The following is a 25,487-nucleotide window of genomic DNA, read 5'->3' on the forward strand; positions in this document are numbered from 1 at the left end:
CTCTGGCTGCATGTGGATAGTGTGCTCAGCAGCTCTTCCGATCCTGCTGCAGGGCCAATGCTGAAAAAACATTCAATGTACCTGGCATCTATTACAAAACCAATAGGTCTGACTTATGAATGAAAGTGCAAGTCAAAACTATTACTTTGCCACTACTTATTTTGATGATGACAAGGTGATCAAGCCATGTTCACTTAACGTAAGCTACATAGACATGAGGTTGTCCCTGTTTCTCGATAACCGCAATCATCAGCCTGCAATTCCTATCTGTTGCTATGACTCTCTAATCCTACTGATATTAACCTGGTCCACTACTTTACTTCAAGGGGCTGTACTCCTACACATAACCTCAACTTTTTGGGCTAGTTTCATCTCCAATCGCCTTAATATGGAGCTTAACTTTACATTGAGCCTCCCTTGTTATCTCTAGAACTCTGGATTCATTTTTCTTTTCCTGAGCACAGGAACCTATTGAGTGATGCACATACTTGCCAGTTTGTAAATGTTTCTTTCACATTTGGTCAATTATTGCTGTTGTATTTAGCTTTCAAACTAAGACTACAAAATATGGTTTTCACTAAATTGATTTTCCTGGTGACTAATTTGCTGTCCAGAGCAATCCTAGTTTGGCTGGAAGCAAATATCGACTCTGAAAAAGTGTCTCGGTTGGGTGTATTCCTTCAGCAGGTTTCATCTGCATAATACATTGAGGACTTTACCAATAACCCCTTGAGTCAGTCTTTATCTTGAGCCACTTGTAATGTACATTAACTAATGGGCCTACTCTGCTCCTGGTTGTCAGTCAAGGTATTGACGTATGCTATTTCAGTGCCCTATGTCCAAGTTGGCTCTTAATTTGGGAAGTGGGAATCATAACAAATTTGATATAGCCCGTCTGTTCACATCCCAAGACCAGTCTCACAGAAGCTCTGCTCAGTCCCTGGTAGCTATGGTACAAACAGCAGGCAATTCCCCAGAGAAATTCATGGTCAGCTCAAGAAGTTCTAAGATTTTCAAAGTCAAATCAAAAAAATAAAAATCACAAACCAATTTAGAAAGAGTATTTCATTCCATTTTTAAAGTTTTAAGGATAAGAGCACCTAGAAAACTTAAAAGGCCTTTAAAGAGATTAGTTTTTTAATGACTGATACCAAAGGTTGAGTTCAGGCTTACTGTGATGGAGACGATGTCTGAAACACAAACCGGTCATCTTGGTCAACGTTTGTAACTTCTGACTTAGACTGTGATGAAGATCCAAGTCTTCCAGTGAGGTGAGGCATTATACAAATCTAACGCCAAAAACAGTCATTAGAAGTCCTGTTAAAGCCATTTGTTTTTAAACCAAAAGCTCAGACTGGGAAGAGCCTGCCCTTCCTACCTGTTGAGGTTGCTTAACTGAGGGTCTAAATTTGCCTTCTTGCTTGGGCCAATGTTTTAACTTCAGACTTTGGGTCATATTATTGGTTGTCAAAATCTTTCAGCAAGCATAGCTGGAAGCTGTAGCTGTGCAAGGCTCCTTGAGTCTGGATACATTTCTGTAAGGTCCAGCTAAATCTTTTAGTGTGGCAAAAAGCACTTAGCAGGAGGAACAGAGTTTTCTTACCCTTCTTGGGTGTGACCTCCATGGGCAAACTTGGCACCTTTCCTCAATCCTCTTTTCTCCAGCTGCTAAAAATGTTCCTCCTCATCTCTCAATTCATACTTCCAGGCACCAAGTTTGCCTTTAGCCAGGGCGGCTCTCCTCAGTGGTAAGCTGGGCCTATTTGAAGTTATGAGTCTTTTTTTCCTTTCAAGTCCCTGGAGCAGGCTAAAAAGTCAACCACCGGACTCTTACAAAGTAGTTATACTCTGTGGGTGCTAGCATTAGCCAGAGGTGCTCAAGTTCTTTCCATCTAGCAAGGCTGCCTTCTTGAAGTGTACCTTTCCAGTTCCAGGAATGTTTCTCAGGAGGAGGTGGGGAGGTGCCAGATTTGTCCTGTACACTTTCTAGTGTTGGACACAATTTTCACTTAGTCCGGTCTACTTTCTCACCCTAAGCACACCTCCTTTAACAGCACTTTCCCTTTGTATTACTTTAAAAATTCCCAGAAGCTATAAATACAAGATAAGTTCTCTGTTTTCACTGTATGATGCATATAGGCAAAAACTGCCCTAAAGTGCAGTTTTATTCCACTTAGGCCTACACAGTCCTGCAAGATGTCAGACCCAGGAGGGGCTCCCCTCTGAATTTTTGGTTGGAAGCTGTGATGTCCGCTAGGGGTGGAGTGAAGGCCCTCAAATGAGCTCTTGCAAAAGAAAACTTGATAGAGCCATTTTGGATTGTCCTAGAATGCTGTGCAGGAGTGTTGGAACCAAGGTGAAGGTATGATGTGGCATCCCAAGATTGGCCACTGGGTGCCTGGCATCTAGAACCTTCCACCCCACTTAAAAAATGCTGACAATGCTACAGGCTACCAGAGCGTATCCCCAAGATCAAAACGAGGCCAAAATTAAAAGAATGTTCCCCCGGGGGCGAGATGTACTGTTTTACATGTTTGCCCATTTTAACAGTCCAAAAGAAAAAAGTGTAATGCCCTCTGACAATTTCTGCTATTATTCACCTAGGGTGGGCCAGGTGCCAGCATCTTTATTTTATTTCCTGTGGGAGGAGGCATGTATAGGGTTCCAACCCCTGAATACCTACTACTTCCGGGCCCCATCTCTCTGGGGTCTGGTGCAACAAAGAAAAGCCTATTTAGGGCTTGTGTGGGCAGAGCAGGTTTCCAGAACCCAGACGACTAGAGGGAGCCACACAACTATAATCTGTGCCTTTTGGAACCCCATCTTTGGAACCCGGCTTTAAATATAAGAATCCCTCAATGCTTATATTTATAATGGTTGCATATGAACAGTGCTATTCGATTTAATGGTGGTATATTGGTACTGTATAACATTTAGTTTATTATTATTAATGTGGTGACACTGACAGTCAGTAGGCCTACTTTGTATATATTGATGTCCAGACCCCTTCCTTGACAAAGCCAACTGGCCTGCCTTGTACGTAATGATGCCTCACTATATTATGATGTTACATCTGGTCTAAGGGGTCCTTGGGGGGCAAAGGGGGTAATATGTCATGAGGGTGTCACCAAAGGTATTTCCATCTACCTGATATACATATTTGCAATTTAATGGACAGCATTTAGGTGTACGAGTAAAAAAAAAGCACATTTCCCTTTTGTAAGAAAAAGCATTGACTGTACAATCATATCAATATTGTTACGTGCCAGTAAATTATGAATGCTAACTCGCAGCATCTCACCGGAAAAGGCTTTTGACTGTTCTGCTATGCTACCTTGAGAGCGTCAAGTGCCAAAACGGGGTACTTGAGTCCCAGTAATAAAACAATTGTGGCCCTATTACCTGTGAATGACTCCCAACCTGAACAACTATTAACCCAATTGCTTACAAGACTGGTTTCTGCAGATCACAGGTGTGAGACCCGCCTGCCCCAACTCTATTTTTATTCAGAATTAAAAAAAACTAAGCACCATTTTATTGGATAATGGTACTTGTCTCAAAGCTCCAATAGACAATGTGCTAATAAATGGTTCACAAAAATGAAGAAGACTAATTATGTAATAGTGGTGAGTGCGGAATCTTGAAAGCTACACCTGGACTTTACCATATAAAAAATCTTTTCTGGATGTCCATCAGCAGTCTTGTGCTACTTTTTAAGTAGCATAAAATTGGTGTGTCCTGAGATTAGTTCTTTTCTGTGTGTGTGTTGGGTGGGTGGGGGAAGGGGCAGCGTTTATAGGGTGCTTCAAGTGCCTCTACACTCTGAAGGACTGGGTTATTTAAGACCCAGCGGTGCCAGGGGACAACACCTGAAACCTTCGTGGGTTACCTGTTCCGGCGTACAAATGACAGAGACACGGGACACTTCCTTCGGCGTCAAAGATTCGAGGTTTATTTACTGCAGGGAACACAGAAGTCACAGGAAATACAACGAGTGTAAGTTCGAGGAGACTGCTTCAAATTACTACTGTGGATCGCTCCTTTTATACACGTTTCTCTCATAAGCTAACATGGTACACAAAGGTTTACAACTCGGTTCCCATAATTATCCCCGAGAGGGGTTGCTTTGATACATTCAAGGTCCGGAACATAAGCACAGAAACATTTGGCGGTTCCCAACTGTAAAAACCCATCTTCCCACCATTAGTACATTCCAATCGGCAATAAACAGATCGAAGAAGGAACAAGAACAGGTGCAGAGGAAGGCAGATACAGTGGGAGAGATCGGAAAGGGTGTAAAAGGGGGGGTATCAGGAAACACGAGCTACAGGCATCAAAGGGACGTGCCTAATGAGATGCACGGCTGAAACAATAGTCCGGCATGGCAAGATGAGCCTCGAGCGGGGCCATCTGCCTTACAGTATCATCCCCCTCGTCATAAAGACAATTTCAAAAGTACATGTGTCTTCCGTGGATGTCTTGGGAATCCCAGGGTCGCGAAGCGGACAACGTCCGTTCGCTGGCTACTTGAGGGCAAGAGACAAAATGGATGTTGTATCTAAGATGGAACCCGTGGGTACAGATAGAAAAACCCACGAAACAGACGAACGATTTAGGTTAGCACAGCGAAACTGCGTACACCCATCAAACTCGTCATTTGCGGTTCATAGATACCAGACTCGACCATATTCTTACGAGTCGAAAACACCACTTGCAATCGTCACGGAACCTCAGACGCTCCTTTTGCCCTCATGTAGGCAAGCACTAGTCGGAATCATACTCGATATTCATCAGACCATCTAGATGTTGCTGTAACATAGCTCTGTCCAACCGTGCTCCTTTGGTAACAGGCGGCTGTCCTATACACGTCGTAGCACAGAGGCCACATAAGGCAGGACCACACTGCACACAAAGGCAACACGTGAACAGGAACGCCACAACAACTCCGATAATCATCAGAATCTTCCAACCCCAAGTCGACATCAGGCCCCAAAACCACCCAAGTAGCGTCCAATCCCCTACATCCACGTGTATGGATTCAGAGATCTTATGCAACTTTGAGATGGCTTGATAGACGGTCGGAGCGTTATCTGGAATGAAAATACAGCAGCTCGAATGGATCACCTTACATACCCCACCTCGATCTGCTAAGATCACGTCTAAAACCATACGGTTTTGTAACGTCATAAGCCTATCCGCCTGAAGTTCTGTGGTGATATTACCAAGGGCACTGGCAGTAATATTAGCTGTCGATTCCACCACTCGAGTCAACTGTCTCAGGTTCTTACTATTAACCATAGGCCCCCAAAACGGTAGGAAACCCTTGAAAAAGTCTCCTGCCTCTTGACCGGCAGTGTCCTCTTCGCTAATTACGCCTCTCACAATTCTAGTTTTGTGATAGTCTGCGTCTACAGTGAACGTCGGAGGCAACAGATTTGCGATAAAACATGAGCCCACAAAGTCGGAGGGCAACCATGCATACGCACGATCATGGCAGACAAAGTATGTACCCTTGGCAGCCAGGAACACAGGGGACGAGACCATCGGTAGAATGTAATTCTCAGTGCAAGCACTCTCACCAAGTCGAGCTTTCGATCTTCGGCCACGACCCATTAGACAAAAATTACCAATGTGGGGTACGACCCATATTGGAGGCGAGCTTTTAAGCTGTTTTTCACTCGTGAGCGCACTATACTCGACCTTACTCAGGACCCTATAGGCTTGTACCTCTTCCTCTGGGATGAGCGACGGCTCATAGATATCTCTATCTAGATCTTCTATCGCTATAGACAAAGGCTTATGATACGAGCCAGGGCCAAAGTAGGGAGAACGTGGCTCTCGACTGGGGTAAGAATCTAGTGCGCTTCGAAACATTGTTTGAAATGCTCGAGCTGAACCCTGGGAACTATACGGTAAGACCAGATATGGAATTCCCTTATCCGTGGTATGTGGCATCAGCCCACAAATCCAACAATTAGTAGTATTAACCACTAACTGGTGCTGATGAAGGAGCTGAATAAAGGAATTATTACGGAATTCTGCACGTCTAGCCTGTTCGTGTTCGGGTAAGATATGGAAAGAATGAGGGGATGCAGTGGAGGTAAGTTTAGGGTCAGAAGTAGGAGTAGGTATGGCAGAAGGTAAGAAGTACGACATCATATAATACACCCCACCCGCCAATAGTGCAGAAGCAGTCAAGAGCAATACGAACATTTGAAACATAAAACATTTGGTACGAATAAGTTGTTGCAGTTTGAATCTTTGCGCCTGAGCTTCTTCCAAGTCCATCAGCTTCGAAAACGCCATCCCCTATGACCGTCCGCAACGTTTCTTGACGCACTTCGTTCTGTGTAGCAGTGGTCAATACCTAGGAGTTCCCAGGAACCGACGGTCTTTAACCTAGCGTCAAGACCTACTAACCAGAAGGAAATACACGCACGGCCCTACGGCCTTTATTTACAATGTATATGCAAAATGTCTCTCAGCTGTGGAAGCAAAAATACATATGGAACAAAACTCTATATATGCAAAAATAATTACAATAATTCGGGTGTTCAGACTGATCGTGGGAAAACGGGAAATGCAATTGTCAAGGGGCAGAACGAAATCTTTTTATTTGTCCTTAGTGCTGGATCGCAAAAAGTATCGAGTTTTCCCAGGACGTGTCTGTTCATCAAACAAAGGATCCGTTGAGGGAACAGAATTCTGTTGATCAGCCGAATGTTCTGGTCTTGAGTCTTTTGGTGACAAATGTTCAACAGTGTCTTTCTGCTGCCTTGAGGATTCTCCGACAGGTTGTGCGTCGCTAAAAGGTACAAAAGCCGGCAAACCTTTGGATTCAGCTGAAGCAATGCCCCTCCTCACCCACGAGTCTGCCGGTAACGGTATAGGAACTTTCTTCGTATGGGTGGCATGCACCCAATTTTTCCGGCCCTCTAGACGAACGGCAGTTCTCGTGGCAAGGAGGACCTGGTAGGGTCCAGTGAAGCGGGGTTCCAAAGTCTTCTTACGGGCAAAGTTACGCGTTACCACCCAGTCTCCGCGCTGGAGCTGGTGGCCTGGACCCTCCGTCTGCGTCGGCAATACTTCGTAAACCTGTTGGTGAATTAACCTTAGTTTAGCAGTCAGATCATGAAGATAATCAATCAACATTGGGTACTCAAGATTACAGAACACACCCGGTCTAGGGACCCCCCAAACATTCGCAGGACGACCGAACACTATTTCATAGGGACTGAGCCCTACTCGGGAGTGTACGGTTGCCCTTGTTGACAGTAAAGCTAAGGGTAAAGCGTCAGGCCACGAAAGACCAGTCGTAGCCTGAATCTTCGCTAGCTTTAGTTTAAGGGTGCCGTTATACCCTTCAACCAAACCAGCTGACTGGGGATGATTGGCGCTATGGAATTTTTGATTAATTCCAAGGCCCTTACACACACTCTTCATCACACTCCCCACAAACTCACTTCCGTTATCAGACCATACAATCCGAGGCATTCCATACCGAGGAAAGTATTCCTTCAGTAGGATTTTCGCAGTTGACAAAGCAGTGTTGTCTTTGAGAGGATAGGCTTCAATCCATCGGGAGAATGCGCAAACCACAACTAAAACGTACTTCAGGTTATTGTATCGCTCCATATGGATGAAGTCTAATTGAATCACCTCAAAGGGACATGAAGGGGGAGCAAAACTACCAGAAGGTGTTGGAGTTCCCTTACCAGGATTGTACAACATACATACCATACAATTCTTAACCAAGCGTTCAGCACATTTCGTGATACCATCATTCTTCCACACAGGGGACAGCAACTTGCAAATACCTTTCACGCTAATATGTGCTAACCCATGTGCCATTGTCACAACAGCCAGCACATACGCATCCGGCAACATCCATCTCTTATGTTCCGACAAATCAATCCAACAACCATTCGCATCCAACTTCCCCGTACTTTCTTTCCACTTCGTCTTCTCAGTCTCGGTGGCCTCATTTTGAATTGCTTTCACACTCTCGATAGTGTCCTCACACATACTAGTCTCTGCAGGCCACCTAACCGAACTCACCACATACATTCGAGTGCTAAGGTTCCGGGCAGTCTCCTTAGCAGTCTCATCCGCAAATGCATTACCACGACCAACATCATCTGTCACCTTACGATGCGCACTACATTTAACAATCGCTACCTGCTTAGGCAACGTAAGTGCATCCAAAAGATCATTCACAAGCTGTCCATGCTGAATCTTCGTGCCATGCGACGTCATAAAACCTCTCTCTCTCCACAACCGTCCAAAGCTATGGGCGACGCCAAATGCATATTGGCTGTCGGTAAACACATTCACACGTTTCCCTTTCGCTAACACACACGCTCTAGTTAGAGCGATCAGCTCTGCAGCCTGGGCAGAGTTCTGATTCAATCTTGCAGCCTCCACGACAGTATTCAAAGTTACAACAGCATACGCAGTAGTCACATCACCATTCGGCAATTTAAAACATGAACCATCCACATACAAAGTCCCATCGGGATCTTCCAAAGGAGTGTTTTTAAGGTCCACTCGACCTTTTGTTTCCTCTTCTGTTCTCAAATAGCAGTCATGGGCTGCTATTTTATCTGACTCTGTGCTAATTGGTAACAAAGTCGCCGGGTTCAGAACATTGCAACGTTTTATCTGAATATGACTTGCCAACAGTGTCAACTCGTACCCAGACAACCTCGCACTCGTCAAGTGCTGAGTTTTCGTACGATTCAAGAGTGTCGACTGCATGCGGAACCATCACCGTAAGCATATTATCCATGACCAATCCTGCTGATTGTCGGATGGAGACCGCAGCTGCCGCTGTTGCTCTCAAACAACTCGGCAATGCTCTAGCTACCGGGTCCAAGGTCGAGGAAAAATATGCACATGGACGTTGCTTACCACCAAAAGGTTGCGTTAAGACACTCAAAGCACAACCTTCCCTCTCGTGAACGTATAGTGTAAACGGCTTACTATAGTCAGGAGTACCTAACACAGGAGCCGAACACAATGCGTCACGCAATTCAGAAAAACTTTTCTGACATTCTTCCGTCCATGGTAAAGGAGTTGAAACATCCTTGCACGTAAGAGCCACCAATGGTTTCACTAGCAATGAGAAATTTGGAATCCATTGCCTGCAGTACGACGTGATACCTAAAAAGGCACGCACATCTCTTTGGGTTTTTGGCACAGATATGCGCGCAATTGCTGCAATTCTTTCTGGGGTCAACCTTCTCCCCTCCTTTGACAATAAGTGACCTAGATAGGTTACTTCTTGACAACAATATTGAAGTTTAGAAGGAGACACCTTGTGATGCAAGTCACAGAGATGCTGCAACAACGATATAGTGGCAATTTTGCAAATGTCCTGAGTATCGGCAGCCACCAATAGGTCATCGACGTATTGGATTAAAGCCGCACCAGCCGGCAACACAAACGCATCCAGTTGACCCTTCAAGGCTTGACTGTAAATAGATGGACTTTCACAGTAGCCCTGAGGAGCGCGTTTAAACCGGAAGCTGCGACCACCAAGAGAGAAACCGAAGAGGTCTCTGCTTTCTTCGGCAATCGGAATGCTAAAGAAAGCATTCTTCAGATCGATCACTGAGAACCATGATGCAGAAGCTGGAATCAGTCAGTAGCGCCGTGATGTCAGGCACAACAGGGAACTGAGGAATCACAATTTTATTGACCTCCCGTAAATCGATAACAAAACGATAAACAGGTGGTTTAGAAGGATCAGTACGTTTTAGAATGGGCAGTACAGGACTGTTGCACACGTTTCCCCGAGTTTCTTCAATAACATCTTTCTCGATCAGATCATAGATGATCGCTAACAGCGCTCGCTCACCATCAAGAGAGATACGATACTGGGGAATACGTGGCAAACGCACATTAGATTTCACGTGAACAACATAAGGGGAGATGTCGAGCAGGCCCACGTCATTGGGACCTGTTGCCCACAAAGATGCAGGAAGAGAACTCAATTCCGGTGGAAGCTTATCGAGAGACAAGTACATAGGAGAGACAACCCTCTCGCCTAATGTAAGCTTTACTCCCGCAGGAGAACAATACAAAGTCGCATACAGACGTTTTAGCAAATCCAGGCCCAAGAGATTTTCACCACATCCAGTAGTCAAAATCAGCGGAGCCTCAAGCTTACGTGGCCCAATTGTGAGTGGCAATGGGCACGAAACCGGATTGCTAACAGGGGCGCCAGAGAATCCAACGGAAACATTTGTTAAGCCAGACAAAGGTGCGCCAGGGAGTTTCGAATGCATGATGGAATTTTTTGCTGCACCAGTGTCCAACAGAAAAGGCTCAACGACGCCCGATGTAGCAACTGCGACGTAAGGCCCTCTCTGATCAACCGGAACTGATACCACTCCCTCTCCTTGTCTATGGCTGTCCTAGTAATTACTGTTGTCAGTTCCCTGATCGACGTAATAATCATCTGCATTGTACTGCGCAGATCGACCTTGCGAAGATCCACGTTGATCAAAACAATTGTTAGAATTTGATGAATTGTCTGAACGATCATTGGGAGCACCTCGACCTCTACCACGTGATGTCTGCTGAGAACCACCACGACCTCCTCTAGATGTGTTACCACTATTACGCTCATTTAAAGCAGGACAATGGAATTTTAAGTGACCCTCTTGTCTACAATAGGCACACTGGTTGTACCCTAATGATGATCTCTGTGAAGAGGAGTCATTTCGCGATTGCGACCTATTAGATTGCGGCTGCGATCGATTACGTTGTTGCGAATCATTCTGATTCGAGCGCGGAGGATACGCTTGCTGCAACAACACTTTAGTTTTAAGTTCTTTCGTCTTTTTATCAGCACGATCGTTCTCTTCTTTCTCCCTATTCTCATAATATTGTGCCGTAGCCAATATTTGAGCAGATGTAGAGACGGCCCACGCACTCTCAGAATTTTTTAATTTATTGCTCAAGTCGGGCAATAAGTTTGAAACAAATTTATCCACAAACAACCGTTGACCACCCTCAGTGCCCATATCCTGACCACTATGGTCGATGAATGCCTCCTCAAATCTCGTAAAGAAATCAGAGACACTCTCGTCCTTCTTCTGTTTACAAGCTGACAATTTGTCCCAATTCACCCTCATAGCTGGCATAAGCGTTTTCATTAGTGTAATTATTCTTTGAGGGAGATCAACAATCAACTGTTCGGGTTTAGCACCACCAGTTTGCAACCCATCCGCCGCTACAATGGCAGCCCAATCACCACCTAATTCGTTGGCATGGTTTTCCTGACGAATCTTAGCCCATACCGGTTGAGGGACGACATTGCCAAACAGCATATCGATATCGGCTAGATTCATTATCGTAGCGTCTACGAGCTGCGACAATTCTTTAAAGTACCCTGCAGGATTTTTGCGAGGGTCAGGCAAAGATTGCTTCACCTGTAACACTTCCGATCGTTTCCATGGGAGATGTATCCATACTCTCTGGAAGTACGGTGGAATAATGGGGTTAGCATTAGGATCGCCTGGCATCCACACTGGTAGAACTTCACGCATGGGAAACTGACCAGACGGATCTGACTGTCTCTCAACATCCTCAACAAACAATGCTTGAGGTATCGGAGAGGGACGAAGGGATAACAATTTCTCAACAGCGCGTCTAACATTAGTATCCACTATCATTCCGCTCGAAAACTGAAGCTGTAGATTAGTCAAAGCGGTTAATACATCTTCCGATGCATCAGCCGATATTTGGTCACGCAGAACTTTACACATTTCTTCGAAGACAAATCTTTGTGTCGGTATATTGAATTGACAAAACGTATCAAGCACAGTACGTGGAGGATTTCTAAACGGGTGCGTCATCCACCCCATCGCCATATTATACAACGCAGCACGTTCCCTATTACCGGGAAGTTGGCTACGCCTTTGAGGACCGTCCGAACCAGCGGACTCGAGAATAGGTCCAAGAGAATTAAAGAAGCTAGCAGCAACAGAAGGAGTACGACGTCTAGTAGTTGGAGAAGTATACGATAGAGTAGAAACAAGAGAAGGAGTAGAAACCGAAGAAGCAGTAGGCGTAAGTAGAACAGGAGCAGTAGCGGGAGCAGGAGTATGTGGAAGCATAAGCGGAGGAGCAGTAGGAACAGCAATAGGCAAGGGAGCAGGAACAGTCGGAAGAACAGGTAGAGGAGCAGGTATAGGAGCAGGGACAGGAGCAGGGACAGGAGGAACCACAGGAGCCGTGGTACCCTGTACGTACGGAGGTGGTGATTTCATAAGATAAGACATTAAGGGATCCTCAACTAATTCTTCCTTTTTATCCGACTCCGTTGGTAAAGCGGGATAACATTTATCTATAGACATACGCTGAAGCCTATCAAAAACTTCCTTTTCCTTTTCCTCCTTATCACGCTGAAACTGCTCTGCTTTCTTTACAATGGTAGCAACACCATCTCTCTGATTGCGTTTAGTCTGTCTGATCTCTTTCTGTCGGGCTTCTTTACGCCACAACCGAAAGGCATCAAACATGGCCGGCCTTGACTTTTTCTTAAACAATTTAGCCTCGAGGTTATCTAAAATGGGGGTCTCAAAACTACCGTGAGGTGGCCAACTAAGGACACTGTCTTTTTTTAGTATAACGAATCCAATATTCATTAAAGGTGATCGGACCTAACCCGTGCTTACTGTAAAGTTCATAAGTTGGAGTTCCAACCGGAGGTATCGGACACGAGTCCTCCAGTCGGGAATCCGCACCACATCGTCTGAAACAACTGAGCAAAGTACTACGACCAGGCATCTTGCACACTAGCCGAGTTTCACAAACGTCAAGGGTTACGGGATTTACCAAGTCCCAGCAAAGAGCAAAAACCCTCGGTTTTTGGCAACTGCAGATGTCAAATAACACAACAAAGAACCAAGTACTAAGAACCACAAATGCAATGGAACCATGCAACAACTAAGAACCACAACTAAGGACTCTGGGAGCGACCCACAAATACTTAACTGAAAGATCGATGGCGTCACCAGGAAGGCCCGTCAATCGTCTCGCTGTACCAAGGTCTACGGCAGGCGCCAAAACAGGTCTACAGTCAGGGCAGCAGTCCGTCGCAGCCGTCAGGAGGCGGGAATCTTCGCGGGAAAAGTCTTCGGGCCACTTGTTTCGACAACAGGATCGATGAAGCGGAGTGCACCTTCCCTCGGAGATTTCACACGAAGTTCCTCACGATCGTCGGGCCACTGATGCCGCCCTACGTTGGGCGCCAACTGAAGGACTGGGTTATTTAAGACCCAGCGGTGCCAGGGGACAACACCTGAAACCTTCGTGGGTTACCTGTTCCGGCGTACAAATGACAGAGACACGGGACACTTCCTTCGGCGTCAAAGATTCGAGGTTTATTTACTGCAGGGAACACAGAAGTCACAGGAAATACAACGAGTGTAAGTTCGAGGAGACTGCTTCAAATTACTACTGTGGATCGCTCCTTTTATACACGTTTCTCTCATAAGCTAACATGGTACACAAAGGTTTACAACTCGGTTCCCATAATTATCCCCGAGAGGGGTTGCTTTGATACATTCAAGGTCCGGAACATAAGCACAGAAACATTTGGCGGTTCCCAACTGTAAAAACCCATCTTCCCACCATTAGTACATTCCAATCGGCAATAAACAGATCGAAGAAGGAACAAGAACAGGTGCAGAGGAAGGCAGATACAGTGGGAGAGATCGGAAAGGGTGTAAAAGGGGGGGTATCAGGAAACACGAGCTACAGGCATCAAAGGGACGTGCCTAATGAGATGCACGGCTGAAACAATAGTCCGGCATGGCAAGATGAGCCTCGAGCGGGGCCATCTGCCTTACAGTATCATCCCCCTCGTCATAAAGACAATTTCAAAAGTACATGTGTCTTCCGTGGATGTCTTGGGAATCCCAGGGTCGCGAAGCGGACAACGTCCGTTCGCTGGCTACTTGAGGGCAAGAGACAAAATGGATGCCGTATCTAAGATGGAACCCGTGGGTACAGATAGAAAAACCCACGAAACAGACGAACGGTTTAGGTTAGCACAGCGAAACTGCGTACACCCATCAAACTCGTCATTTGCGGTTCATAGATACCAGACTCGACCATATTCGTACGAGTCGAAAACACCACTTACAATCGTCACGGAACCTCAACTCCTGTGTCTTGAGTATAGAAATTGGGGCATTTGGGGCAGACCGAAATTGGAGGTTAGCTGGGAGTGTGTTTAGCTTCAGATAAGAATCATTTTATTCTATTCCAGTAGAAAGAAAAGGCTGTCCGCAAGGTCTTAAGGTGTATCTACTATTCTTGACAAAGCTTAAAGCCCTTCTTTTTTGGCTTTTCCATCTCTCCTTCTTTATGACCCATTCTTTAGAAGATCCTCCAGTAGAGAGCGACTCTTTCACAGAGAGGATTCAAATGTAGACCTGATTGGTGCAACTGTGCTTCAAAATTTTGGACTTTCCTCTGTGTCCTCTGTGAACGAGGGTGTTGCTTTGCATTCATTTAGGTCAAGTGAACGATATTATTTGTAGTTTGTGGAAGCTGTTACGGTCTTGTAAATTGTCAAGTCAAAATATGATTTCTTATGAAATGGTACTGTGATCAAAGATTTACACGTTATGGGTTCAGAGTAATATATTTGATGGAACGTTATGTTAATTTGCTTCGAAATATTATTTGACTTCTTTTATTTACTGGAGTAACTTCTTCCAGCCTCTGTTAGCAGAGAGTTTGCATGGGGCATCTCAATTTGTCTCAAAGAATTTGAGATTAGGGAAGGCGAGCAGAGATGTAAAATGCCCTAATACATTATTTTAATTCAAAATCAGATGCCTGCATGAAAGGCGTTATGTTTTATCCAGAAGTCAATAAAATTAAATATATATCTGAGGAAGCATAGGCCATGATCAGAAACCACCCTAAAACATTTCGGTCAATGAATGAGGATTCACTATTTTGACTGCTTCTGTGTCACATTACTGCAATCCTTGCCAGTTAAGAAAATTGTTGTGTACAGCTCTTATCACATCCCATGGATATCTTGAGTGCATTGTGCGCTTGTAAATACATCAATAGTTATAAGTCAGACAAACTGGTATCATGTTTAAGTGCTGCTTACATTCAATAAAACGATTCAGAAAAGGGTGTGGTGATGAACAGAGTGTCTGAATTAAGCAGACCACTCTTACTCAGTCCAAAGATCAGGGCTTGATCCATCACCGTTATTTATCTCACTGCACCATCCCAGCTCAGAACCTGGCTATATGCAAATCAGTCTGTCCCTGGCCCAGTGCATCATGGGAACAGGGCAGACTAAACTACCAAGCCAATTCTTCACCAGAAAGGAGACAAGCTACCGGGGACCGGTTTCTGGCATTTCAGCCGTCTTCGGCCCGGCTTGCTTGAATCCTGATGGTGCAGTGAGAAAGGGACTCATGTCTGAGTATACCCTGCCACACCTATAGTGGCCAAAAACGATTCAGAAAAGGGTGTGGTGATGAACAGAGTGTCTGAATTAAGCAGACCACTCTTACTCAGTCCAAAGATCAGGGCTTGCCAGTTAAGAAAATTGTTGTGTACAGCTCTTGTCACATCCCATGGATATCTTGAGTGCATTGTGCGCTTGTAAATACATCAATAGTTATAAGTCAGACAAACTGGTATCATGTTTAAGTGCTGCTTACATTCAATAAAAAACATAGGTTTCACTATTTGTCTTTTCACTAAAATATATTTGGTGAACTGAAGTAGGCACATTTGGCAGTAATATAGCCTGCAAAAAGTAAACCTGGATGTGTTAATGGTCTGAGAACTCTAGGCAGGTTGGAAGGAACAGGGGAGAACTTGTATGTCTTCATCAACAACTATTCTCGCTCCGTACAATATCTACTATCTTCTATGAGCACATCATGCACTCTTGGTAGCAGCTAGTATGAAATGTAAGAGGTTACAGAAGCACCAATGATGTATTTTTCCGTCAAGCTTATACAGCAATTTCTGCCACTGGTCACCAATATTTAGTTACCAGCGTTTAGGTAAAGGAGACGTATTAGTCATAATAAAGTAGAACATTTAAATAGTGGAAAAAATAATAAAGTAGAAAAAAAGGACCCATGTTACGTGATATGATCGCTTTGAGGGACATTAATGCAGAGAATGCAAAAGGAAGTGTGTGGACGAAACACAAGTGCAGCAAATTAAAAAAACTAAAGTTTTACAAAGGGAGCCAATAAAAAATAATACTTCAATCGAGCCAGCAATGGACATGGGGGAGCTATGCTGTGGTGCTCTTGGGGAAAAAAAACCTATAGCCCCAAAAAAAGTTCTAGCAATTAGAAATACTTCATGAACGGATGTAGAGGGGATAGTAGGCAGCAAGAGTTCACATGGAGGGGATTTGAGCTAGAGTCCCCAGATATTAAGCGATTTAGCGATTTTATAAAGAAAAGTGAGGATCTAGAGGAAACAAGACAACGCGGTCTAGAAACATCGGAGTGGGGGAAATCACCTTAGAAAATAATGGAACATTTGAACTGGAACTAATGGGAGCAGAAGATGATTTTGAAATAAATAAACTTTACCTCCTACTTTTTTGAATAATACATAACATCAGTAATGTCAGCCACAACTTAATGATACAGCATCATATATCATTATATTTGTGTTTATTTTTTGTAGTGAACTTTTTACATACATGCAACAGGTGCTGCATTTTTATATTACACCTTTGTTAGCAAATAATTCCTTATGCTTCTCTTTGTCTCTCAAATCTGCTAAATTATTACATACAAAAATCAATAGGTGACAAAAGCTATTACTTCCTTTACGCTCTTGCTAATATTTTCCCTTTATTACATCGTATTACCATTCTTGTACAGCATTTCTGGAATGGTTTACTGAGACTGAATGTTTTTTCTGATTTCAGTCTTTAGTCTGAAAAATAGATTGCTTCCAGTTTATGGGAACTTTTCATGTTGGTAACATTTTATATGACTATAAGATTTGTTTTAATACCCCTATCTTCCATATAATGCATGCATAGTATGTGCACCCTAAAAGATGTTGGTTTGCATTTTTTTATTTCCAAAAACATCCATCGTGTTTGAGGTTTCATCGGCTTCAGAGGTGGTCTAGTTTTTCCTTAATGTGTTTTTTGTATTAAAATAAGTGTAAAGAAAATAAATGTTATCGTGACCCTCTTTCCTTTCTATTTATTTTACTTGCACATTTTGTAAACCAGGATAATGTCATATGATGAGGATTTGTTCTAGGCAATCACTATTCTTTGCATGATGTACCCCCAGATTGTCGACCTATCTGGTTTTGCTGGAAGTAGAACTTTCCTACTGGTTGGCAGGTGAAGTGCTGGTCTTTCCTCTTTTCATGTGGTTCAATTGGCATAACTGTAACTGGCAGATTTAACTTACCAGAAGGTCCCTAGTATATGGTGCAAAGTATCCCAGGGCTTGTGGCAGTGATGATCAAGCTTAAGCCCTACCATTGTAGCATGACTGAGGCAGTTTTTAAACAGCAATTATGTCAAAATAAACCCTTTTGATAGGTCTAAACCTTCCTATTTATATATTGAATCACCCTAGGGTAGACTTTATAGCCAATAAGGCAAGGTGCAGGGTATGTGAAAGTAGGATCTGTGTAGACTTAATGTTACCCGTTACATTACAGTGACTAATGCCTACAGCTATTTTCACAGTAGCAAACCTTGCTGTTCCAGCACTGGGACGCAATATTAGATTTAATAATTCTACACCTAGTAGTTTCACTCTTGGGCTCTTCGAAATATTTATTAAAAGTCCAACTCCCGAATAAATCCCTAATAAATCAGATTTATAATAAGAAATTAAGTAAATTGTACTTTTAGAAACTTACCTTTTCCTGCCTAAAGCGTCTGGAGGCTAATTTACATTAGCCTTCAACTGAAACCTTCTCAGTGCTCATACCCTGAATGAGGTGTGAAAACTGCTCCAAGAGCAGAGATATAGCTCTTGGAGCAGTGGGTAGATCATTATTTTCCTCTGGCAGGATGGTTATTTTGGCAGTCACAGGCAAATGTCAAATGACACCTGCGCTGATCCTTTCATTGTTACCCCCGGTCAGCTAGGCTCCAATCACAGTGTGGAGGGTGCTGTCCCCCAAACTGGTTTGAAGTGACCACATAGGAGGTGTTTCTCATTTGCCAGGCCGCACCTCTGGGATGGGCACACAAGCTCTGCCTAAATCGAAGGTGGTGGATCCCTTCTCCTCTTTTGCAGAGAGGGGCACTGTGATCTAGCTTGCAATAGGGCACCCAGGATGCTGCAAAAGTGTGCAGGGTAAACCCTGGTATCATTTATCACATTGGTAAGGGAGGAGCCAGGAGTCACCCCCAACACAAGCTGGTGTCCTGTATAAATGTGGCATTCCCAGTACCCTCCTCAGAACCTTAGTATACCGTAGACAAATCAGCAGAGGGCTTAACCTACAGTCTGAGACCTGAGAAGAGCCCTGAATGACAGGACCTGCGCTCTCTTGTACCCAGGACAAAGATGTGGATTCCAAGGGACACAAGGCTGGTGTCCTGTTCAAGCTACAAAGATACAGCATGCTACAAGAGGCCTTTATTGAACTTCCCAGCAGACCATTTCAAACTGGAACTGCCTTGGACCCTGCTTTTGGCCCCTGCTGGAATGAGTCCTGACCCCCAAGTACTGTTGCTGAGGTCTTGAAACCCTTGGCTGTGTGTAGGTGGACTTCTACCAACCCAGACTAGGGGCATAGAAATGTTTGGCTCTAAAGACCTCTTGAGGGCAGGGATAAACCGGTCATGTCTATCCATCCAAGGTGTATTGCCGCTGAGCTGAAAGTTCAGGGTTCTCCTGATGCTAGCTTTTTCTTGGCAGCAAATGCAATTCATTGGCATCTCGTGGAGATTGTATCTGGCCTTGTGGATCCCTCTTTGGCTACAGTCCAAGGCCTTGCCCAGCTGGGCGAATCTGGGGTTGCTTGTTCAGGAAGGACCTGTCCTGCCAGTTTGGTCTGGCCTGCTCGTATTGTAGCAGGGTCAAGACTGATTTGCATATGGTGGAGTCCAAACTGAGGTTGCATGGTTGGCAAAAGAATGATGGGTTGGAGTGCTACCCTGAGTGATTAGACTTGCTGCAGTCATTTCCTTTCATCACCTTTTGTGTGTTTGAAATAAGTATTGTGGACAAGAATAAAGTTTTGGAGACAATTTTTTTTACATAAAGTGCTGCTCTCTTCAGCTTTCCTACTCCACACCTTTTGGGTTAAGATTTATTTTGCTACTTGTGTTTCAAGCATGTGTTTTTTTTGTAATTGAAAAACATTATTTTCCCAATTGCAAAGGGAGCATTTTCACAACCCTCCCTCCCCCTTTTAGTTTAAAGATATTTAAATTGAAAGTGTTTTTCCCCTTTATTATAGACCACATACTTTGGTTCTCACTCTTTAATCACTAACACGTCCATTGTATTTTGCACTCCATGCAATATTCTCATTCTTTAACTACCCTTAACGTTTGTTGAAACGGTACTATTCTTCACCGCCTCTCTTAACTGAAACTATTTTGAAGCAAAATATGCAGTAGTTCAGTGGATTTTTTTAATTTCGGGGCACATGTGTTTGGAGTGGAGATTACACTGTTGCACATATGGAGAAAATAAGGAAAATGAATAGCAAAATAGGAGTTGAATTGTATTCAGGGATGCAAAATAGTTGTACAGCTTTTAAGTCCACATGCAGTGAAGCAATTGTGTAAAACTGTGAAAAACATATTTAAATATTTTACCAATCGTGATTTTTTTTTTTTTTTTTTTTACAGCTCATTCACCAACCGCACTTGGACTCCAGCCTATGTTACACCGCTCCATGACACAGCTGCCAAGGAGTCTCACTTAAATTTCTTTTTTGCAGGGATACAAATTTAAAGATTTATTGTGCATTAAAATATCTGTGAAGATATTGTTTATTTAACAAACTTTGAAGACCATTTTTACATTCTACTATGTATTGTTGGTCTTTAAGACGTTCTTATGAATTCTACATAAGTACTCCTGTATAGTTTAAAAAGTACACATTTTTGTATTGTCTGGAAATAGTCAACGTTAGCTGTGTATTTGTTAATTTATTTGTCATCAAAAAGCACTTTTACTAATGACTAGCAAGGGTGCACAATGTTTACAATTCTTTGTGAAATTATAGTATGTCATCCGTTACGTCTGTAAATTATTGCCATAAATTGCATTATTTGTATTTTGACTTAAATGCAACTCACAGTGCAACTCCCGATTTTTATCAGAGACGTGTCAACATTAAATTCAAATGTTTTGAGTGAGCTGAATAAAATTTCATATACGGCAAGTAAATTTAGTATTTAACCGAAGTCTTCAAAAATGCACTGTTGTTTTTGAGGCTACCAATGACCCCTTCTGTGCACTATTTCATGCAGCTGTCGTGACCAGCTTTACCAAGTGAGATGCCCTAATCCTTAAATAATTCCCTCTTGACTGTAGTGCCACATCTTTATCAAAAATACTTTTGCAACCACTGAACAACATGCTTGTGTTCTGTTTGTGTGGAAGTTGTCTCTGACTGATGTGAGTAGAGTGCTGTAACCAATGTCATTTTACCACCATCTAAATGAAGATTCCAAGAAAGAAATCCTTCTTCAGTGTAATCCGGCTACTTCTGTTTAGCTTAGAGTATTAATATGGGAAACAAGACGGCAAAACCACAAATATCTTTACAACGAAACAGTCTTTCTACGAACAACGTTTTTAACCACGAGTATACCTTTAGCACAAATTGCCTTACAGCGAATTTCGTTGTAAAGCCACGAATGGTAAAGACATATACTTGGTAAAAAATGTACAGGTAAATATTTTGCATGTAAGCATTTAGTGTGTTTTATATGTATATTAGGGTGGGTACGGTGTCTTGGGTGGTAATTTTAGTATTCAAGGTGGGTATGGGTTTTGGGTTGGCAATTATATTATTAGGGTTTAGGGTAGGAATTGGTTTTTGTGTGGCATGGGTATTTTTATGGTTTAGGGTGGGTGTAGATCTCTTTGGTGGAAAGGTTAATTTTAGAGTTTAGAGTGGGTATAGGTTTTTGGGTGGCAAGGGTATTTAAGGGTTTAGGGTGGGTATGGGGTTTTGGTTGCAGGTGTATTTTTAGAGTTAAAGGTGGGTATGGGTTTTGGGTGGCAAGGGTAGTTTTAGGGTGGGTATGGGGTTTGGGATGAAAAGGGTAATGTTAGGTTTTGAGGTGGGTATGGGGCTTTGTGTGCAAGGATATTTTTAGGGTTAAAGGTGGGTATGGGTTTTTGGGTGGCAAGGGTAATTTGGAGATTTAGGCTGGGTATGGGGTTTTGGGTGGAAAGGGCCATTTTGGGTTATAGGTTGGTAGGGGTAATTTTACGGTTTTGAGTGGGTATGAGTTTTGGGGGTATCAAGGGTAATGTTCGGGGTTTGGGGTTTGGGATTGCAAGAGTGTTTTAGGATTTAGAGTGGGTATGGGGTGGCAAGGGTGATTTAAGGGCTTAGGCATTGGGGATTAAAACGGTAATATTAAAATATTAGAAATGGGGTTAACCTCCGCTTTAAAATTTTATACTACGCAAATACCTTTACCATGCATGCTTTTACAACGGAAATGTCAGTATTTTATATGAAAGTATGAACCCATTGCACATATATCGAAAGGGTTTATACCTACCTGTAAAATACTGACATTTTTGTGGTAAAAAAAGAGTTGTTGTAAAGACACTGCTGTGGTTCCAGCATAGTTGAAAAAGGCAGTTGTCGTAAATGCCCTTGCTGTTCCGTCATTCATCCTATTGAAATACAAGCCATTTCTTTGCATGTCACATGGGTTTAAAAGAAAGGATCGGAACAAACCTCATGGCTGGTCCCATATGTATTTAACTTATTATATTATTCAAGTAAATGAAAGCTTGCTTTTTCAGTTTTATATTAAACTTGGTTTTAACAATGCTAATTGTGGTAGCAGGCACAGGGGTGCAGGTACAGAGCTCTAGGTGGAACTGTGGATGCAAAGGAGACACAGGATAGTTTTTCAGGTGATTGGCACTTAATGCGGACAAGATGCAAGTGATGTCCAAGGTATGGGGATACGGAGTTCAAAGGAAGGGTACACCTCAAGAGAGACTGGATGCAAGCAGTGGATTTGTGGAGAACAATGGATTTAGGAGATTAATACAAATGAAGGTCCCATGGATGCCAGAGTGGAGCACATAGGAGGGACTTAGGATGCAAAAGATTGTCAAGCGGTAGGAATACAATACACAAGCATATGGGATACCAGAAGTAAATTATTGACAGACAGGAGGAATGCAAGGTAGCTCTTGGGGCTGGATGCAACTTACTAGTGCACACATAATGACAAAAGAGAAAAACCGGGACCACTGGATGGGAAAACAGGAAGTGCAAGGACAGATGTAGATGACACAAGTCTCAAAATGATGGGTACACTTGATGGGGAAAGGCACTTGTGGCAAAAAGAGGGACAGTAGAAGCAGGTTTGCAAATATGGTCAGAAAGTAGAAACAAAAATTATTGCCTTCTTGCCCATGCCTTTGACATAAGTCCTCTTCACAAAGGTAAAGCTGGTTGTCGACTGAATTTACCAATTTATGCCTTACTTTACAACAGGATTTCTGGCAGGTGTAATCCAATTTTTGTGTGGACATCTATATCACTAGTGTGGAATGCTCTGCATCTGTTAATTTCACTTATGAGATGGGAAAATGGGCATTCCCAGGCCCAGTTAGTCCTCAGGTTTGCTGGCATTTTACAAAACCTCCAATTCTTTCCACCCCAGAAATGGTAGGATTTTACTCCAGACAAGTGCTGGCATGAATCCCATCCCTGGGTGGCAGGGGGAATGGATCATCTCCAGATTTAGAAGGGGGTACATGGCAAGGAGTTTCTCCATTAGGAGAATTTTTAATTGGAGACTATATAAAAATGTACTGCAACACGGTTTTCCTCTGACAGGTAAACCAGAGTAAAATATGTTGTCTACTTCAGTAGCCAATGGACTTTTTTTTCTCTTTTCACTGCTCATTAATCAGCCCCTACCTCCACTCCCCAGTACTAAACAGATACCAGAATACACCCAGGTATACAGAGGGCGAGTTCAGACCTGCCTCTTGGCTCACCGAGTTTCCCATGTCCCCCCCTGCCCTCTTTTAGACTTATGCCCTAGACTGACCTCTGCTTCCAGAGCGCATTCTTTTCTCCCTTTCTCCGTATTAAAAACTTAATTCCCTCATCAGCCCTAACTTCATTATCGGACTATATATTTTTTAATCATAATAGGGCAAGTGCTTACTTTTTCATCATAGACTGTATGTCTTTGACACTTAAGGAAAAATAAAATCTTACATTGAAACTTCAGGGATGATACCGGTAGGGGTTCTCAGAGAACCATTATGTTAATGACACATATCCATTTTAACAAATTAGTGAAAAATTGAAAGTGGAACTTATCATTACATTGATCAAGAATACAAACTCTGTAGCAAAAATATACTTCACTTTCCAGCCCTGGGTATTCTGGACATTCTTTTGATAAACAAGTGCAGTTTGGGATTTGCAGCTCTCCTTCACTTTAAATTGGCCAATTGCAAGAATGCAACTCCAGCTATAATACAAATGCAGATCAAACAATTATTGTACATGCACGATGTAGCTACAATAATCCATTCCACTTTTATTATCTGTCCTAACTTAAGCGGTGCCTGATAACTGTCAATGCAAGTGTGCAATTGAATCAGTTTTTAAACTAAATATTTCCTATTGGAAAATCAATTTCTGCTAGCTATTAGTGAAGCAGAGTCCTGAATTTATTAAAGATTATGGAGGTGATGATTATGTAATCCCTTTTAATACTTTATAAGTACATCACATTAAATTAAAACACTACAGATCCCCCGTTCGTACATTCTACTGCAGGAAGCAATATCATCAAAGAAAGATACCCTAAACCATACATAGATGTGGTTCCCAGCAAACTTCCTCTTTTCTTAATATGCTAAGGTTACGGACTATGGAGAAATGTGAATATAACAAAAATGAAAGACACACAAGCCACAGTCAAAACAATTCTGCGTTCTTTTCAGCAAAATCCTCGCTACCAAAGTCTTTCTTGCAGGAGAGGAGGCCTTCCTGTTTGGCACTTCAGTCAGGCTTGGTCCCTGAAGCTCATACTTGATTAGTTGAAACCAGTAATAATCAAAAGAACTATTCATGACATATCGCATAGAGTGGGGAAAATATATTAACACATAGTGGCAGGATACTGTTCACCTACATTTTCTTTAATAAAATCAGGACTCCCCTTCAATTAAGTACAGTTACAAGTGATCCCAGTGTAGGACCATAGAAGGACACAAAAGAAAATGTACGATTTAGAAAAACACACTTTCAAACATATAGGATTGCAATACTATATGTTTAAAAGTGTGTTTTTCTAAATCGTACATTTTCTTTTGTGTCCTTATCACTTGTAACTGTACCACATAGAAGCCAGGTCCCAGTGACTTTGTTTGGGTACACCCCCTTTTCTATACCATATCCCCTTCAATTAAAGCTAGGGAAATATGAAATTTCCTTACAAGGCAGGATGTGCAATTATGCAGCTTCAAAGGTTTCCTGCTAAATCTATTGCAGCATGCTGAATGGGCTGACAATACGTTTTAAATGTTAGAACCCTTGACCAATCTGCTGATCTTAGAATAGCTTCCAGACTGGCTCCAGCCCAGAATGAAGTTACAGCTCTCAACATGGAGCCAATACCCTTATCCCCCCTCTATTCAGCATGGCTGAGGACACAGGGGACAAAGGCTTTTTCGCAATGTTCTAAATAATTGAAGGCCACTGACCCCAACCCCTCAGTTACCAGTGTATATTGTTGAAGATCTATTTCCACACACAGTTTAGGGTGTGAGGAAAAAGAAGGAACCTCAATAGGAGTTCTTGGTATTGTACAGTGCAGCCCAATATGCATAGAAGAAACATTAGAAACTCAAATGCACATCTAAAAGAATAAATAAATACATAAAAGAAAATAAATCAAGCATAACCATGTTTGCTAAACAGCCAGTTTAGCTGACACACTTGAATGGTACTTTGTCATTGTTTCCAGCACTAAATAGTTGTAAAACCAAATTAACACCCCATAGGTTAGAAAACCTAGTCTAAGGAGGATTCTCATTTCTAACCATCTTCAGCAATGTTTGCACCGCTGAAATTGCAGACCACTTGTGGTATTAACCATTCTGCAAGTTTTTGACCCTATGTCAAGCAGTTCAGAAGACTTGCAACATCCTAACCTGGTATTCAGGTCCCTTTCCACAGACCAGACATCCAAAGATGACGTATAGGCTCTAGCTGTGCCATTGGCCAAAGACACATTGATA

The 25,487-nt window shown here is 42.8% G+C and overlaps 1 protein-coding gene across 3 annotated transcripts in view; it reads left to right on the forward strand.

Annotated features, from left to right (window-relative positions):
- The window catches only part of LHX8 (LIM homeobox 8), a 172,541-nt gene extending 151,949 nt beyond the window's left edge, over window positions 1–20,592 (forward strand). For all 3 annotated transcript variants that reach the window (XM_086936281.1, XM_086936287.1, XM_086936283.1), the window contains one exon: window positions 19,865–20,592. In XM_086936281.1, coding sequence (XP_086792407.1) covers window positions 19,865–19,915 — 51 coding nt within the window. In that variant the 3' untranslated portion in view covers window positions 19,916–20,592. The remainder of the gene's footprint in view (window positions 1–19,864) is intronic.
- The last annotated feature ends 4,895 nt before the right edge of the window (window positions 20,593–25,487 follow it).

This window comes from Lissotriton vulgaris, chromosome 1_1, assembly GCF_964263255.1.
Source record: "Lissotriton vulgaris chromosome 1_1, aLisVul1.2, whole genome shotgun sequence".
Classification (NCBI taxonomy): domain Eukaryota; kingdom Metazoa; phylum Chordata; class Amphibia; order Caudata; family Salamandridae; genus Lissotriton; species Lissotriton vulgaris.